The sequence below is a fragment of the Ammodytes marinus genome (assembly GCF_949987685.1).
Source record: "Ammodytes marinus genome assembly, chromosome: 3".
Classification (NCBI taxonomy): Eukaryota; Metazoa; Chordata; class Actinopteri; order Uranoscopiformes; family Ammodytidae; genus Ammodytes; species Ammodytes marinus.
The window spans coordinates 18,083,714-18,102,937 of NC_137232.1; the positions used below are offsets into that span (position 1 = coordinate 18,083,714).

The 19,224-nt window shown below is 41.9% G+C and overlaps 2 protein-coding genes across 2 annotated transcripts; both read left to right on the forward strand.

Annotated features, from left to right (window-relative positions):
* Window positions 1-7,003: 7,003 nt before the first annotated feature.
* LOC307248368 (odorant receptor 131-2-like) lies at window positions 7,004-7,966 on the forward strand (the record flags this gene model as incomplete). The annotated part of the gene is made up of 1 exon (XM_080024769.1): window positions 7,004-7,966. The coding sequence occupies one exon, from the start codon at window positions 7,004-7,006 to the stop codon at window positions 7,964-7,966; it is 963 nt and encodes a 320-aa protein (XP_079880895.1).
* A 3,451-nt stretch (window positions 7,967-11,417) lies between these two features.
* On the forward strand, window positions 11,418-18,566 carry LOC307248369 (odorant receptor 131-2-like; the record flags this gene model as incomplete). The annotated part of the gene is made up of 2 exons (XM_080024770.1): window positions 11,418-12,348; window positions 18,310-18,566. The coding sequence occupies 2 exons, from the start codon at window positions 11,418-11,420 to the stop codon at window positions 18,564-18,566; spliced, it is 1,188 nt and encodes a 395-aa protein (XP_079880896.1).
* Window positions 18,567-19,224: the final 658 nt, after the last annotated feature.

Here is a 19,224-nt window from a genome sequence, read left to right on the forward strand (position 1 = left end):
ACATATTAATGCCAGGTGGAAACAGGGTCTTACTCTAAGATCTGTAAGTCGTGATCTTATTTGAAGAATATATCAGTCTCATCATCGCTCCACACTGTTATGTTTACGTCTGCCCCTGCCCCCTGCTTTTTGTCTCTTTAATCAAAGTGATTGTTTTATTCACTGAGGTAGTTTCCATACAACTCTATTGTTTTACTTGATTCACCAACATCAACACTTGGCAAAGTATAAAACCTGATGAGTGGGGCGCCCTTAGCTCAGTTGGTAGGGCGTCCCCACCATGGGCCTCGGCCAGCAGCGGACCTGGGTTCAATTCCAGCCCGCAGTCGTTCTCTGCATGTCACTCCCCTCTCCATCCCATTTCAACTCTGTCTCTACACTATCAATAAAGCATAAAAATGCCCAAAAAATATCTGATGAGAAATTTTTGTTCTAATTCTTTATCTTCAATCCAGGTAGACATAACACAAAATAAAAACATGTGGATGAAAAATGAATACACAGACAGTCACACATACGGCCGATAACTAGTTGACTTGCAAGGTTCTGCATTTGGAATATGGGAGCACCCAGAAGAAAGTCATAGACATGGGCAGAACATGCAAACATGTTCGTATTAAGGTCAGTCACATTCGTGCCATAATAATTATAACAATAATGCATTTTATATATGGGCTCCTTTCAGGCGTCTCAAGGACACTTTAAAAGATCAAAACAGTAGCGCAACAATATAAGGTATAAGGTCCACTTGCATGTTTTGAATCTACTTTATTCATCTCTATTCTTAAATCTATTGTCACATTATCCTAAATGGGCACAAAACAAGCACAAAACTACCAACATTTTACTGGCCTAAAAGTAAGAGCTGGGCCAAATGTATTTGTGTCAAATCTGTCTTGCACCTGCAATCCCCTTCTTCTCTTCTCGTTGTTTTACTGAAAACGGCTTTGTTGTTTTTGCCACTTCTCCATGTCATTTCATATTTCAGTAGAACTGTTGTTTCCAAAAATGTCTGAAAGCCTGCAAATAAGTTATTTGCTGAGGTGGCATCTCCTTGGGTTCACAGGCAGAAAGTTTGTTTTGGACAAAGATTTTGGTCCAACCCCCCACAGTCCTGATTAGTGACGCAGAAGTTATGTAAAAAAGAGCCCCACAGAGCTGCTCTCAACAGAGTCAACTTGTTTGTCAAACAACTGAAAACTTTGGGTTGCACAATTAGGACCCAGGAGCTTCACATCAATAATTAATTCAGTCTGTCAGGGGAAACAAGACCTGTTCTCCAACCGTGCCCTGGAGATATCTCACAGTTCCTCACTACAGTTCTGCACATGTATGTTGAGTTAGGTTAACTACAGCAACCTCTCTCCAAGGGTTACATCATCTTTTTCAAAACAACACTGAAGTTGCACCTGCCAGTGACCTAGCAAGGTCATGTAAAGAGTGTGACCCTGGAACCCCATAAAAAAATGTAGTGCGTCCACTTGTTTTGTGTTTTGTGTTGAGTGTTTGTTTACCTTTTGACGTTCACAACCATGATCTACTTATCAGCTACAGCACGCACACTGACCTGGAACCTGTGGTTGAAGTATAAAGCATTATTACTGAAATAAAAATGTATATATTTTGATTACGGAAATGCACCTTCAGTTGTGGCACCCATTGTAATTCTATAGGGGACTGTATAATGACAGGAAACGCTATCTTATATTATCCTATCTTGAAAAATGCTATCGATTGTACATATTTCTTCTTCTCTTTTTTTTTTTTTAGCTTCCTTACAAACATTAGCCACAGAAGCATGCCATATACAATAAGCATAATTCCAGGATGATGACAAGCAAACATTAGATAAGTATGTACTGTCCTGAAATGTACACTACTGATCTTTGCATTGTCTGTCAACAGCATGTACGCCCCTTTCTGTCTCTCTCTGGTAACATACAGTACGTCAAATCAAACACACTGTTACAGCCATCTCAAGTACAATGTCCTTGACTAAGACCATGACCCCCTCATGTTGCTTAAGTGTCTGAACTTCATTTTAATATTATGTTGTATGTCAACAATTTATTGGTAATTTAAGCAAGTCTACTTTAAATGTCCTCAACATATTTAAATGCGAAAGGTTAAAGTTACAAACCTTTTCATTATTTCTGGAGGCCAGTTTCAATAAGAATTTGACCCCGGCTCTGTTCAAATTGTCAGACTTCAGATCAGGGGTAATCTGAGACACTTTTTACATTTGCTCCCCTCAAAGCGAGCTAAAATTATTTATCACTCAAATTTACACATTCCCCATAAATTCAGGATGTTTCCTAGAAATGGGCAATAGCAGAATTTATTCAAGACAAAGGGCAGTCAAAATATGATTGTCTTAAAAAAAGTTGTCATGTGTCTCACTTTACCCCAGCTGTGGGGTAAACTGAGACAGACCAGAAAAATCAAGGGGGTAAACTGAATCACTTACTTTTTCCACTCTGAAACTACCATAACAACACAAATCGTAACAGTCAGAGCCGGCCCAAGCCTTCATGGGGCCCTAAGCGGAATATGATCAGGGGGCCCCTCTCCAATCGTAGCACTGCCCAAATTATTGCCCATTGTTCAATTTGATCCCCACACCCAGTGTTTTCTACTAGTGCATCCAATGTCCAGATGGGTGAAAATGTATGACAGCTGAGATCCCGACCCTCCTAGGGGGGTCCGGGGGTATGCCCCCCGGGAGATTTTTTTTTACGTTTGTAAAGTGAAATGCATGAATCTGGTGCACTTTGAGAGAAAAATGAAGAGGCTAAATCTGAGAAATGTTGTGTGAACAAATAATTTGGAGACACTGGGTCGGATGAATTAGATGCTATTGAAGAAAGGCACATGGATTTTCCATAAAAATATTTATTTAAAATTAAATATCGTCACCCTCTTAAAATAATGGCCAAAGTCATTTTTTCAGTGTTTTCAGGAAACACAAAAAACTTAACCAAAGATTGAATATATGATATTCATTAATAATTTCACTCAAACAGGTTATGTCAAAAGATGACTCTTGACATTGTAATAACAATTTCTGTCAATTATGTAACAAAATAGGAATAAACCCTTTTTATTAATGTTTAACTTGTGACTTAAGCCATTTTACACACTTGTAAAATGTCCTTGAACAAAAAAATTAACAGTAAATTTTGACTTAGGCAAAATAAAATGGCCTAAAACACACTCTTGACATTCTGGTAATATCGTATAATGGCCTATGTCAAGTAAAATCACATGATCTGTTCAACTGAGGAATTAGGCCATTTTACCAGAGGTGGCCAGCATCATGAGGAGATGATTTAAGCAAAACAATCATTTTGGCCAAAAAGTGACTTAGGCCATTATTTTAAGAGGGTGACGATATTATGGAGGGTCCTCCGGGATGGGCTTGGAGCTGTTTTTCTTTTAATGGACATATTTCTCTGTAATATAATGAATGGATTTAAATGCAGTGAGAGGAACGAAGCAGAAGAACTCTGTTGTCCAGCTATCTTTTTTTCACAGACAAGGCTGAAATAGGCTATAGGCTATACACAGTGCATTGGCAACTGAGGGCAGCCCCATTTCCAAATGGTTTTAAATAAACTCAATACACACTGTGCATGGATGTGAACGTGACATGATCAGTTAACCTCGGATTACCTCCCAGATAAACTGATTCAATTATTAGGCTATTAATTATCTAGACCAAAACATTGTATTGCTTTTTTGTATGGTGACTTACATTTGCATAATATGGTGTCAATATCAAACACACAGACTCAAAAAAAAATAATTAAAAAAAAAACTTTTCTTTTTTTTCTTTTTCTTTTTTTTTCAAGTAGTCGCTTGGTTCGCTTATGCCTCAGGCCGGCTCTGGTAACAGTTAGAATCCAGACAGCTAGCTTGAAAACCAAATATTACAAAACTAATGTCGGACTAGTAACAGAATCATGGGGTTTGGTCCATGATTCTGTTCCCCCAGGCAGAAATACCCTCATAAACTCTGGAAAATGAAGCGTGGGGGTTTGGATTGAGCACCGGACCTTATAACCAGCTAGATTAAGATCCGCCGTTCCCTTTCTTTGGTGATTTACAGGACAACGGGCCGCCGATGATAATGTTACCAGAGATAACACTGCGTGACTACGTGGCTAGTTAATTCCGGTTAAGTTATCCCGTGAGCTCCTCGGGGGCTAAAGTGTATGGTGTCTTGACATGCTGGTTAGAAAGCAACACACTATGTGTATTCCTTTTGTCTTTAATAGTTTTTTTGTGGCGTTTGCGGGTTAGATTTAGCCATTTCTCTGACAGCCTCTGGACGTGAAGATGTTCCATCAGAATAAGTTCCCCCGGGCCCCCGGCACTATTTTGCATGGACACCGCTGCTGTTTCCCGGGGTTAGCCCCGCCCTAGATGATTGTGATTGGTTTAAAGAAATAAAAACAGGCCAGCCCAGTTTCCCCCCAAATAGACGGCTCTAAACGGCGTGCTTCCAGACCATACTACTTGCTGTAGTTTGGTCTGGCTTTGCGAGACTACCCATTACCCGATGTCTCCCATTCCCCCGTCCTCCCCTACATATAAATCCAGTGAATTCTGGGTAAATTGATTTCTTTTTTAAGATTATTTTTTGGGCTTTTTTGCTTTAGACAGATTGGAGAGACAGAGTTGAAATGGGGCAAAGATTTTGTTGATTCTAGTGGCACCTTTGGACAAAAGTGGTAGTGTCATGTTTTTATATGTGAGCGTGTTAGATAAATCTTGGTAATATGATGATGGTGAAACGAAGTAAACTTTGATACCGTTCGGTAAACACAGGATGTTCCTGTCTGCCCACCGTAAATCATTTTGTCTAAAAATCTTGTCTAAACTTCTCGGGAGATCATACCTTGAGCAAACTTCTCTCAACTCATCCGACTAAGAATACTTTCCTTGATGCAAAAAAAACCCCTCTATTATTGCAAACTCTCTTTTTTTAAATCATTTGGCACCACTAGTCAGGAACAACCTCTTAAGAGTCAACAGTGAAAGTGCAGATGCGCTCCCAAAACAATTTGGTCAACAGCTCACAGGCTTCATCAAACAAGATACAGCTGGCACAACTGGCTCAGCTCGCTTGAAAGTTTTCACTCACAGAATCCAAGCTATGCTCAAAAATCGATATGACAGCTCTCCCATCCAGCTTAAAATGGAAAGGGACATTCTCCACTGTGGTTTGCCCAGTGTGTGCTGGAGTTATAGCCTGGTCCTACCAGACCATCGTACTTCATTAAATGAAAATTGAGCGGAAGAAGGTAGGCTGGCGGTGTGATATCATGTTTCCAAAATCTATGACCCAGATGTTCACGTACAGGTGAATCTACTGTACCAGTGTTACAGGAGAGAGGATTTCAACATGGAGGCCACTGCCTGTAAGGTTCATTATACAACTGCTTTATGATGATTTAGGTGGATTTTTTGAGGAATAACTGTTCACGAAACAGTTATTTTTTAGTATGCTTAATAGAGAGAGGAACTCAACATAATAATTGTTTTCATGTCAAACTAAATGCAAAAATACATACCTACTAATTTAGCCCCAAAATCAATCAATAGCCTAACTGACATGTATTTTCTATGCTAGTTAGTTAGTGTTTAGTTTAGATTTTATAGCACATTTCTCCTTTTTTCAAACACAATGCTAACTGCGGTAGGTTGAACTCTAAGCAATACTCATGTGATTTTTATTCTTACAAAGTTAGCTCGTAAGCTAGCTGGTAAATAAAGTCAAGCTTATGGAGACATATTCTTTTTCAGAAGTTTTGGGAAATAAAGCCCCAGCTACAATACGATATTTAGTTTACCTAAGACTTCGAAAGGACAAGAATATTGCTCTTGGTCGTCTGTACGTAGAGGACTAAATTATGCTAACACTTTAGTATAACTTTAAGAGGTGATAATGTATTAGGCTTATGGCCCTAACTGTTTTGGAGGTAATTTTCGGCCTAGTGACCGAAAAGGGATTGTGCTGTCTTTTTTTAATGCACCTGTGTTTTAATTGGCTACTCATTAAAGCTGTTCAAGGTAAACAACCTAATTTTAACTAAATGACATACGTTGGGCTTGTTAAATCAAGAAGAAAAAAATGCTGTGTTAAATGTGATTTTGCAAATAAATAGCCTAGACGTCAAATAAATGTTGCGGAATAATATAAAGGTTGGCTATGAATTAGGCCTACCATAAAATAAAAATAATAAAAATGTGTAGGTTTACTTACAATAGCCGAAATGTATTAGCCTACATCAAACCATAACTTAGCCTACGCCTTTGCTTTACATCTGTACTGTTGTTGACTGATTGCCAAGATTACTGCTTAAGTTAGCAACAGACAGTTGTTTATGGTCAATTGTGTAATGGCGTAAACATTAAAATTGTCAAATTTTATTTTTACATGTTTTCATCCACCGCAATCCTGGTTATTAATTTAGAAAATTCTACTTGAAACCATGCAAGTATACAGTATTTGTTTTTATGCCATAAATTGTTTACTTCTTGTTCGCTTAACAATAATGTTAAACAAATAGATGTTTATTTGCTTCCTGTAATGAAAGACCATCAACCATGCCATCAACCCATCAGCCTATGTCCCCACTGAAATCTGTTGTTCATAACAATGTAGGACTTTATGACGATAGCATAACAAATAATGTATCTCTGGAGGCTCATCAGGCTCGAATCAAACAAATGTGAGTGAGGCCAAGCACTTCAGATAAGGTGAGGAACTTGCTCACTCCTCTGACTGATGTAGACTATCTCAGGTGTGTGTGGAGTGCTCTTCTATTTTGAATGTTGCATAATGTATTACAAAAAAATGTATTGCTATAGTTTCTCAGTCATCAAGGATTTAATGTGTGCTATTTTGTATCTTTTAATCCAACTTAAATTGTTGTTGTATGAGGATGTATTTCAGTTAGACATATTTTATCTTTTCACAGGTTTCACATTTGCCAAAATGCAGAATCTGACTGAATTTCCGGGCAATGCCACTTCCTACAAAAGCCTGTCTGTGATCATCAAGGTGTGTGTGGTCATACCCTTCTTCTGCGTGTTCCTCTTCTGCATCACTGTCATGCTGCACATCTTTGTGTCTCACAGGCAATTCCTGGACACGTCCCGTTACATCCTCTTTGCCTACATGCTGATCAATGACACCCTGCAGCTCCTGTCCTCTGTGCTGCTATTCCTCTTCGTCATGACTCGGGTCAAATTTGCCATCGTCTACTGTGTTCCTCTGCTGTTTGTTTCCACTGCCACTTTTCAGAACACACCTTTAATATTGGCCACCATGTCACTGGAGCGTTATGTTGCCATCTTCTACCCCCTGCAGCGCCCGGCAGCCTGGCGCCCAGACCGAATCTGGATCATTATTTTGTCCCTGTGGCTCATCAGTTGCACCTTCCCTCTCATTGACCACACCATCGGGGAACACGATCCCGCTGTGGATGTACTCTCCACCCCGGTGCTTTGCAAAGCCACTGTTGTCAACTCATCTCCACTGCAGACACTGTTCAAAGCTGTGATAAGTATTTTATTCTTTGCGGTGGTGGCTGTTATCATCCTCTTTACGTACGTGAGAATCCTGCTGGAAACCAGGAAGCTGAGGCATGACAGAGTGTCTGTGAGCAAAGCAATGCACACTGTGCTGTTACATGGTTTTCAGCTGCTGCTGTGCATGTTGGCCTACACCAGCCCCATCACTGAAACTCTCATAGAGCATGCCCGCTGGCTACCGGAAGACCTTGCGTTTTTTAATTACTTCTGCTTCATTCTGATCCCTCGCTTTCTCAGCCCGGTCATCTACGGTTTTAGGGACCAGAGTCTCAGGGGCTACATCAGGAAAAGATTCTACTGTTGCTCAAACAAAATCAAGCCTCAAATCAGAGAAAGGCTGCAGGACAACTTGTGTGATTCTTGATGTGGCTGAATTAGCGCTACCAAACAAAATGTACACATGTCAAAAGATGGGTTTGTGATGTATAGGCCTAAATGAAATCTGCAGGTGTTGAAAATGCAAGATATTCTATGATATCAGTTACGTCAACAAAGACCTTTAAGGGTGTTAAAAATCCTGATTTAAATATTTGACATAATATTATTTTCTTGCTTTAGACAGTAATGTTACAATAAATGTGTTTTGTCTAATTGCAGGCTGTTCGGAAATGTTAAGAACTTGATTTAATGCTGGATTATTTTGTGTATGGATTGTGCAGGAACACTGTCACTTGTGTGTCCAACCATGTTTTGGGGAAATCTAGTTGGACGAATGGAAGAAACTGAAGTTGGCTCTCTATGCTGACTTTTTTAATATTGTGTATATCTTCAAGGTACTGTTTATGTGTGTCAAAATGTACACTCCATCATAAATTGTGCCGTTTCAATTTATTAGGACAACCCAGACTGTGCTCATGGTCAAGGACTTTGGGGAGGGAGTGAAGCAGCACTAAGTGACTTTTTGAGTTTTTTTTAATTTTGTCTTGAATGTGCAAACTGAAGAAGAAGAAACTGCACTTATAGTTCAGAAAGACATGCACAGCCTACAGCACATAGGAGGCTCAGAGATGAGCAAGTGAGCATTTTTGCAAAAACTTAATTTAAAACAAATGAATGAATACTTTTAAAGTTGCATTAATTGAATCAATTGTATCAATAAAATACTGGAAAGTACTCGGAATACAGTAATAATCATCAATTATGGGCCATATTGTCACTATGGATTAAAACATTCTTTCAAAACTAAGAAAATGACCCTGTTAAAAACACTGTCTTCATTAATACGTTTCATTTATGTTTTAAAGAGATGAAACATGACACATTGGTTCTGTCGATACATTGGCACCGTTTCAGTTTTATAGATTTACTTCTGTTAAACATCAACCACAGTGAGTGGTCCAATATCTAATATATAGTGTAATCTATAGGCTAATCTGACCTTGGTTAAACAGCTTTTAGCCACAGTGCCCCTGACTCCTAGAACAACTTACAACATCAAATTAGAATAAATACCAATTAACCAATTTAAACATATTATTTTGAATCAGCCCCACTCCACCTGTAACTGTTTTGGTTAGGCTATGTCTGCTTCACTCATTTGATCTGAATGTTTTAATTGTTCTTGTCTCTTTGTTAACTTGTTATTTATTTTTATTGTAAATTGTGTATTGTATATAACTTGATGTCATTGAAAAAGAGGGTCACCCCTCAATTGATCTTTCGAGGTTAAATAAAGGAAAATGAAATATATTTGCCAGACGCATCAATACAGATTACTCAATCGTGTGAGTGAATATACGGTATCCTTCATAAAGTCTGGCCTTTTCTAAATGAACATGCAGCGCTTTTTTAAATTATGTTCGGAATTGTGTAACAACGTTTGCCTGCCGTAAATAATCTAAATAATATTGTCAGTAGTTCCTGCCAGATCATACCCAAGCAAACTTCTCTCAACTCATCAGACTAAGAATACTTTCTTTGATGTAAAAAAGAAAACTTAAGTTTTTATTTTTTTATTATTATCATTTGTCCAGTTTTACATGAGATGGAGAACCGGGTTTTAACATGGAGGCACTATGCCTGCACATAAAGTTCATTATTCCACTGATTTATGATGATTTAGGTGGATTTTTTGAGGAATAGTTCTGTGAACAAAAGTAATTTTTTAGTAGGCCTAATCGAGGGAGAGAGGAACTCAACATTTTTATTTTTTTTAATGTCAAACTAAATGTAAAAATACATAGCCTACCTAACTGACCTGTATTTGCCTTGCTAGTTAGTTAGTGTTTGATTTTATAGCACGTTTCCCCTTTGTTCAAACACAATGCTAACAGCGGTAGACTCTAATTGAGTTACACTCATGCCATGCTTTATATTTTGCCCACTCAGCATCAGACACTTACAAAGTTAGCTCGTAAGGTAGCTGATAAATAAAGTAAAACTTCTAGAAAAGGGAGATAATCTTTTTCAGAAGTTTTGGGAAATAAAGCCCCAGCTAAAATAATGTAGCGTCACAGGGTTGGGAGATAGGGGCGGGTCATCTCAGAGGGGGTTCTAAGTGTGACGTCTTCTTCGCGGGGGTCGTTGTGGTGTTTCCGGTCAAGCTGTGACCTACATGTTCAAGTAAAGGATGACATTAAAACCATGATTAAAACCCGTTGTTAAGCAAGACTTCATTCACTGCCTCGCCTGTGGTCATTACAATAAGATATTTAGTTTACCTTCGACTTCGGAAGGACGAGAATATTGCTATTGGTCTTCTGTAGGCCTAAGTAAGAGGACTAAGTTATGCTAACACTTTAGCCTCATTTTAAGAGGCGTTGATGTGTTAATTAGGCTTATGGCCCTGACTGTTTGGGAGGTTTTCCTCCAAGTGGCCGAAAAGGGATGGTGCTGTCTTTTTTAATGCACCTGTGTTTCAATTGGCTACTCATTAAAAGCTGTTCAAGGTAAAACAACTCAATTTAACTAAATTATGTAAGCCTGGCTTGTTCAATCAAGAAGGAGAAAAAATACTGCGTTAAATGTGAATTTGCAAATAAAGCCTAGATGTCAAACAAATGTTGTGTAAATTATGCCTACCACAAAATTAAAACAGGCTACTACTTACAGTAGCCTAAATGTATTAGCGTAGGCCTACATCGAACCATAACTACGTACTGTGTACTGTTTTTGACTGATTGGCCAGATTCACTGCTAAAGTTTGCAACAGACAGTGTTTTGTATTGTCAATAATAATGTGGATGGTGAATGATGTAGTGGCATAAACATTAAAATTGTCTTAAATATTATTTTAAAACATTATCATCCACCGCAATCATGGTTATTCATTTTGGAAATTCTCTTTGAAACCATGCAAGTATACAGTATTTGTATTTATGCCATAAAATATTTACTTCTAGTCTGCTTAACAATAATGTTAAACATTTAAATACATGTGTATTAGCTTCCTGTAATGAAAGACTATCAACCCATTAGCCTATGTCCCCACTAAAATCTGTTGTTCTTAACAATGTAGGACTTTGTGACGATAGCATGCATGAAAATAATGTATCTCTGGAGGCTCATCAGGCTCGAATCAAACAAATGTGAGCGAGGCCAAGCACTTCAGATAAGGGGAAGAACATGCTCGCTCCTCTGACTGATGTAGACTATCTCAGGTGTGTGGAGTGCTCTTCTATTTCTGATTGTTGCATAATGTATTCAGAGAAAAGAAAAAATAGTATTGCTATAGTTTTTCTGTCAATTATCAAGCATTTAATGTGTGCTGTTTTGTAACTTCTAATCCTACTTTAATAGTTGTATGAGGATGTATTTCAATTTATTTTTTGACTTTTGACATATTTTATCTTTTCACAGGTTTCACATTTGCCAAAATGCAGAATCTGACTGAATTTCCGGGCAATGCCACTTCCTACAAAAGCCTGTCTGTGATCATCAAGGTGTGTGTGGTCATCCCCTTCTTCTGCGTGTTCCTCTTCTGCATCACTGTCATGCTGCACATCTTTGTGTCTCACAGGCAGTTCCTGGACACGTCCCGTTACATCCTCTTTGCCTACATGCTGATCAATGACACCCTGCAGCTCCTGTCCTCTGTGCTGCTATTCCTCTTCGTCATGACTCGGGTCAAATTTGCCATCGTCTACTGTGTTCCTCTGCTGTTTGTTTCCACTGCCACTTTTCAGAACACACCTTTAATATTGGCTACCATGTCACTGGAGCGTTATGTTGCCATCTTCTACCCCCTGCAGCGCCCGGCAGCCTGGCGCCCAGACCGAATCTGGATCATTATTTTGTCCCTGTGGCTCATCAGTTGCACCTTCCCTCTCAATGACCACACCATCGGGGAACACGATCCCGCCGTGGATGTACTCTCCACCCCGGTGCTTTGCAAACCCAATGTTTTCAAAACATCTCCACTGCAGATACTGGTCAAAGCTGTGATAAGTATTTTATTCTTTGCGGTGGTGGCTGTTATCATCCTCTTTACGTACGTGAGAATCCTGCTGGAAACCAGGAAGCTGAGGCAAGACAGAGTGTCTGTGAACAAAGCAATGCACACTGTGCTGTTACATGGTTTTCAGCTGCTGCTGTGCATGTTGGCCTACACCAGCCCCATCACTGAAACTCTCATAGAGCATGCCCGCTGGCTACCTGAAGACATTTTCTTTTTTAATTACTTCTGCTTCATTCTGATCCCTCGCTTTCTCAGTCCGGTCATCTACGGTTTTAGGGACCAGAGTCTCAGGGGCTACATCAGGAAAACATTCTTCTGTTGCTCAAACAAAATCAGCTGCAGGACAACTTGTGTGATTCTTGATGTGGCTGAATTAGGGCCATATTGTCCCTATGGATTAAAACATTCTTTCAAAACTAAGAAAGTTACCCTGTTAAAAACACTGTCTTCATTACTACGTGTCATTTATGTTTTGAAGAGATGAAACATGACACATAGGTTCTGTGGATACATTGGCACGTTTCAGTTTTATAGATTTACTGCTGTTAAACATCAACTAGTGAGTGGTCCTATCTAATGTATAGTCTAATCTACTGTATAGGCTAATCTGACCTTGGTTAAACAGCTTTTAGCCACAGTGCCCCTGACTCCTAGAACAATTTACAACATTAAATTAAAATAAATACCCTCATATCCGTTAACCAGTTTAAACATATTATTTTGAATCATGTCTGCTTCACTCATTTGATCTGAATGTTTTAATTGTTCTTGTCTCTTTGTTAACTTGTTATTTATTTTTATTGTATATTGTGTAGCCTATTGTATGTATATCTTGATGTCATTGAAAAAGAGGGTCACCCCTCAATTGATCTTTCGAGGTTAAATAAAGGAAAATTAAATATCTTAGCCGACGCATCAATACAGAATACTCAATTGTGTGAGTGAATATACGGCATCCTTCATAAAGTCTGGCCTTTTCTAAATGAACATGCAGCGCTTTTTTTAAATTCTGATCGGAATTGTGTGACAACGTTTGCCTGCCGTAAATCATTTTGTCTAAATAATATTGTCAGTAGTTCCTGCCAGATCATACCCAAGCAAACTTCTCTCAACTCATCAGACTAAGAATACTTTCTTTGATGCAAAAAAAAACTTAAGTTTTTATTTTTTTATTATTATCATTTGTCCAGTTTTACATGAGATGGAGAACCGGGTTTTAACATGGAGGCACTATGCCTGCACATAAAGTTCATTATTCCACTGATTTATGATGATTTAGGTGGATTTTTTGAGGAATAGTTCTGTGAACAAAAGTAATTTTTTAGTAGGCCTAATCGAGGGAGAGAGGAACTCAAAATTATATATTTTCTTTTTCATGTCAAACTAAATGTAAAAATACATAGCCTACCTAACTGACCTGTATTTGCCTTGCTAGTTCTATTTCATCCTTACTGACCGCCAGAGTGCCCACCAACACAGTGCCCGCGGGCACCAGGTAGCCCGCAAGGACCATATGAGGTGCCCGCATTGTCATTGTTGATCATTATTGTGAGAAATCATTAACATGATCAGTGTCTTCACACAGATGAATATCATTAATCATTAATAATGATATATAACTAAAGGCAAACTGAGCAAATTTGTTTCAAAAAGGTTGGTGACCCCTGATCTAGCGCATACGCAGGCTGTATCCCATTACAGAGACCGCCTCCTTGGTAGGACGCGGTTTCGCGGTCTATGAAGGCTATAGCCTATGAAGGCCGATTCGAAGGCCGAACCAGGGCCGAACGAGCGTTGTTAAACGGGACGGTCTCCGCAGGTCTCCGTTTACGAGCATTTCCGGTTTGCGTAACAAGCCGTTACCTTGCGTGACGACACGCCGCTCCTGTGCTGCCTAGCAACCCTGATAGCTGCCAACGGCGACAGCCTTGTCAACAGAGGAAAAAAGAAAAAGAAGTTGCCTACCAGACGAAAAGAAACAAAAGTACAAGAAAAAAAGAAAGGAAGATAAAAGTTAAGAAGATGGAGCAACACGTTGCTGTTTTGTTATTTTTTATTTTATTGTATGCCATCTCTGAAAAAAACGCAATGAATCATGGGATATGTTGGGCTGCGAAGGATACATCTGATGCAGCCTTCAAAACCGTGAAATGCTGCATTTCTCGGCTGCATATGAGGAGACTTGCAAGGAGCCTTGCAAATGGAACAACCTTTGCGCGCCGCTATGACGCAATCGGTCTTCAAATGCAGCCTTCGTAGACCACAACCCCTGAATCGAGATACAGCCGCAGTTTCGAGTACCTATACCAAAAAAGTCACCTGTGACCCTCGTGACCCCGGAAAGGCTATATAGCCCAGTGTTGAAAGAGGATCTGTTCCTTTCATCTTCTCGCGACGCAGTAGAGTACCACGTGCGGACAATTGTTCGTGTTTTTGGAAGGATCGTGCTAACTGCTAACGGTGTGCAGCCTCGCGACCAAAGAGGTCGGAGTAACGGGTGAGCTCGTCCTCCAGGGGCTGTTTAGCTGTGTAGCGCTGAAGGAGCTATTGCCGCTACTTTGTGGGTCAGCTTAATTGGCTTTCCCCCACTGTGTGTAGTCGCCAAGATATAGCTCCCCTTTGATAGAGACAGCTCGGCTGTTTTCTGAATTGCCACATTTTTTGTCTGGTAAACTTTTAGTTTTGAAAAAAAAATTTAAAAAAAGTGTATCTCTTTTCAGTGTAGTGGGAACAGGTATGTTCAGATTCATTTTGCTGTAAGGAATTAATTGAAGATTAATAATACTACTTTAATAATCTATTAAAGTTCAAAGGGGCACCATCGATCCTTTTAGGACCGAAAAATAGCAAGTTGTCTCGTTTTTATCAATGATTTCTTCTCAAAATGTTGATTAGTTTAATGTTCAGTTAAACTAAATCAATATTAATAAATCCTAGTCTCAATGATCATTTCCATAAAATAAAGTAATCAAATAATTACTATTATAAATTTGGTTATATGACCTTAAACACTGAAGGCTACAGAATCTTTCACTTGTTGATTGTTGACACTCCAATAATATCCACACAAATAAATCACAAACACTTCTGGTTACAATATAAGAACATTTATTTTAACCACAATGAAACTTAAGGTAACATCCGTTTTATACACGCATGAAGCAAATACAGTTAGCAAACTTAATCAAAGAAAACGTCTAGAACATTTTTGTCTGTACAGCCATGTACCAGTATGTGTGTGTGGGTGTGGGTGTGTGTGTGTGGGTGTGGGTGTGTGTGTGTGTGTGTGTGTGTGTGTGTGTGTGTGTGTGGGTGTGGGTGTGGGTGTGTGTGTGTGTGTGTGTGTGTGTGTGTGTGTATATATGGGTGTGGGTATGTGTGTGTGTGGGTGAACAGAAGTAGAAAAAGGGAAGGAGGAGTTCCCACGTGACTTATGACTCGAGGGGTGAGTCAGAACGCACGGGGGTGGGGGGGGGGAACTAGGGAGTCGAGTAGTCGGTCAGTGAGACTAGTGGGCGTGTAGATTAACCGTTACCAAAGGTACAGGGAGGAGCGAAAGGCCCAAAATGGTGGCGGGTAGGCTAGGCTATTCTACCTCCAACCGATGGGGGAAGTAACTACCACGAGTACGCAAAATGGCGTCTACTTCAGAACAAAATGGCATGAAGAAGGGGGTTTTGGAGGCGGGGGATTCGAAATCACCCGGCCCTTTCAATTGATTTTACCGCCGATCTTTACACCAATTCTATCTGATCAAGACTACAATCAGGGGTATCTAACGTGTGTGTGCGTGCAGGACAGGAAGAGGAGGAAAGACCACGCTTGAGCGTGGGGGGAAAAGAAAAGTGTGAGGTTTTAAACACACAGCAGAATTAAACCACACTGCCTTCACTCGCGCCGAGTGAAATGATCAAACAAGCTTTCCCCGTTCTGGTTCTCCGTGGGGGAGGACAAACGGGGGTAATCACAAAGCTTGTTCAAAATAGCAAACACAAACTCGAAAATAAACAGTATTGTTCAACACTTTAAAAAGTAATAATAACTAAAACATCTGCCCAGGTAATATAAAGCCAAAATCTCACTTGGGGGAACACCTAGTGTTCTCTGCTCGTCGTCGTTTGAGGCGGGCATGCTAATCCTTTCCTGGGTTGGCAAGGCTCGCACAAGAGGACAGCAAGACGGCGATCCAAATCCAGGCTCCGGACCCTTGGCGGTCGGGGAGCTAGTGAGTCGATCTCTGCGGTGTTCAGATCGCAGGAAAGAGGCAAAGGGCACAGCTGACTCTGTGCGGAGGACGGCGGTCGGGGACAAATCGATCGGCTTACGGTCCGTGTCCAAAAGGCTGGTTTCTAGGTAAACCGCCTGAGTCCTAGTTCTTCTTCTTGTCGTTCCAACGGAACAGTTTACAACTCACTTTGTGGTGCTGGAGAACGCCGCGGCCGCAGGCGAATACTTTAGTAAAACACGTGGTGGTTGGTTCAGGGTTGAAGAGGGCCCTGTAGATTTGTACAAACTTGTTGTCTCTATATGGATCAGCTAAAAGCCGAAAACCAGAGAGGGAGACTACGGCTGTGTCTTGATTCAGGGGTTGCGGTCTTGGAACCGGCCTCGTAGGCTGCATTTGAAGACCGATTGCGTCATAGCGGCGCGCAAAGGCTGTCCCATTTGCAAGGCTCCTTGCAAGGCTCCTCATATGCGGTCGTGAAATGCAGCCTTCGTTTCACGGTTTTGAAGCAGTTTTGAAGGCTGCATCAGATGTATCCTTCGTGGCCCAACATATCCCAAGATTCATTGCGTTTTTTTCAGAGATTGCATAAAATAAAATAAAAAATAACAAAACAGCAACGTGTTGCTCCATCTTCTTAACTTTTATCTTCCTTTCTTTTTTTCTTGTACTTTTTTTTCTTTTCGTCTGGTAGACAACTTATTTTTCTTTTTTCCTCCGCTGACAGGGCTGTCTCCGTTGGCAGCAATCAGGGTTGCTAGGCAGCACAGGAGCGGCGAGTCGTCACGCAAGGTAACGGCTTGTTACGTAAACCGGAAATGCTCGTAAACGGAGACCTGCGGAGACCGTCTCGTTTAACAAGGCTCGTTGGCCTTAAAACCGGCCTTAAAATCGGCCTTCATAGGCTATAGCCTTCATAGACCGCGAGACTGCGTCCTACCAAGTGCGTGGTCTCTGAATCAAGACACAGCCTACGCAGCGCGCGCGTCCTTTTAAAGGTCCCGGCTTTCATCCGGGGTTTCAGGCTGGCGTTTGGAAACGCCCACCTGGAGAGGTAAGGGTGCACTGCAGTGTTTTGGCCGCACGGAGGCGGCACAGAGTTGTCCATAGGTTTGACCCCCTACATCAGTGAAGGCTGTGCTCTCGCGTCCTCTCCTGGTAACACTGCTGTGTGTCTTTTTTCAGTCACTTTCCAGTGAAGGCTGCGCTCTCGCGTCCTCTCCTGGTAACACTGCTGTATATTTGAGCTCAGTCACTTACTGGTGAAGGCTGCGCTCTCGCGTCCGCTCCTGGTAACACTGTTGTGTATTTCTTTTTCAGTCACTTACTGTTGAAGTCTGCGCTCTCGCGTCCTCTCCCGGTAACACTGTCTTGTGTTTTTTGAGTAAGTACCTTACTCGTGAAGGCAGTGCTTTCGTTCCCTCTCCCTGTATTCTGCTGATGGCTCATGTGTGTGGTGCCTGTGTGGCCCTCCTATAGGCCTTTCACACCGCCGCAAAATCGGAGCTAGTTCTGGGCTTGTTCGGAGTTAGAGCCAGTGTTTTGGTTTCACACCGCCAGAGAGCCTGCTCCGGGCCGTAAAAACCGGGGGAACTCATACCCCAGGATTGAGCAGGGTTTGATAAGAACTGCTTGCGCGAACGGTTGGGGGAGGGATTATCCTGACCAACCAGAGCAACTCAAACCTCATGCCCGCCATATTTAAAAACACCGCTACTACGAGACGTAAACATAACATAATTACCGAACGTAGCGATCAAATTGACCGGCGAGAATACGCTGTATGGGTCCTGTTTGCTTAAGAAAGCAAAGCGAGAGCCAACAAGTGTAAAAATAAGACGTATTCGCCGCTGTTGTTGTGCTTAAAGCTAGCGGTAGCTTTAGCGTTAGCCACAAGAGCAGCGGCGTCGGGTGACGTACACACACGTTTACAGTGACGTCATGACGTTGCTCTCTTGCCGGCTCCATGGCTGTCTCCGGTCGATGTGAAACCAACCGGTTCATAACTGGGATAAGGCTGTAACCAGTTTTGAACTGACCCCAACACCAGCCTGGAACTGACTCTTGGTTCATTTTGGTGTGAAAGGCCTACTAGAGCCTGACGATGGCCATGATCGCTGCCCCTCGTGTCTCGGCTTTGAGCATTTGCGGGAGGGCCTTACTGAGAGGGCCTGTATGAACTGCGGCTCCATGCCCTTGGCACTCAGGGTGGCTAGACTGGCTGCGGCGGAGCGTCCGACAGCTGTCGACCTTCCCTCAATGACACCACTTCCTTCGGCTCAGCCCAGCCGTTCTTGGCGTCGGGGTAGAGCAGTGCTCCCCCCTCCCCAGGAAAAGGGCTAGGAACGAACTAGCATCCAAGGTGGATCGCTTGTCGTCCGACATGGTGAGAATACAGGAGCTCCTCCTGACCCTGCAACCTGGGGCGGTTGCTGGCGACCAGCCTGACCCTTCCGTGGGGGACGCGCCCAGCATGGATGATGTCCTGTCTCTGGCGGCTTCGGCGAACCTCTTTAGTGGGGAGGGAGCCTTGAACACTTTTGTGGAGGTCTCCCGCTCCTCTGTTCAGAGCTCTGAGCGCAGTACAGAGGGTAACCCCATGGGGGCCGTCATCCGTGCGGCTCTGGCTCGCCTGGGGCTCGATGCTCCGCAGGCAGAAGTGGCTCAGCCTAGCGCCTTTTTCAGGTGCAGCCCTGCCACAGCCTCTTTCTCTGTCCCTCTTTCGGAGGAGTATTTAAAGGAGCTACACGTGTGCTGGAAGGATGCCAAGGCTCTCTCCCGTCCTAGTCCCAGTGCTCGGGCCTTGGCTGCCATGCGGGATCCAGTGCAATATGGGCTGGGTTGCATGCCAACCGTTGAGCCCGCCATTGCCTCCCTCATTTTGGCTCCCGATCAGGCTTTGCTGCCGGATGCCAGGTGTCCTCGGCCCCAGTGCAGGGTCACAGACGACCTGCTTTCAAAAGCCTACGACGCAGCAGCGCGTATGGGTTGGATAGGCAAC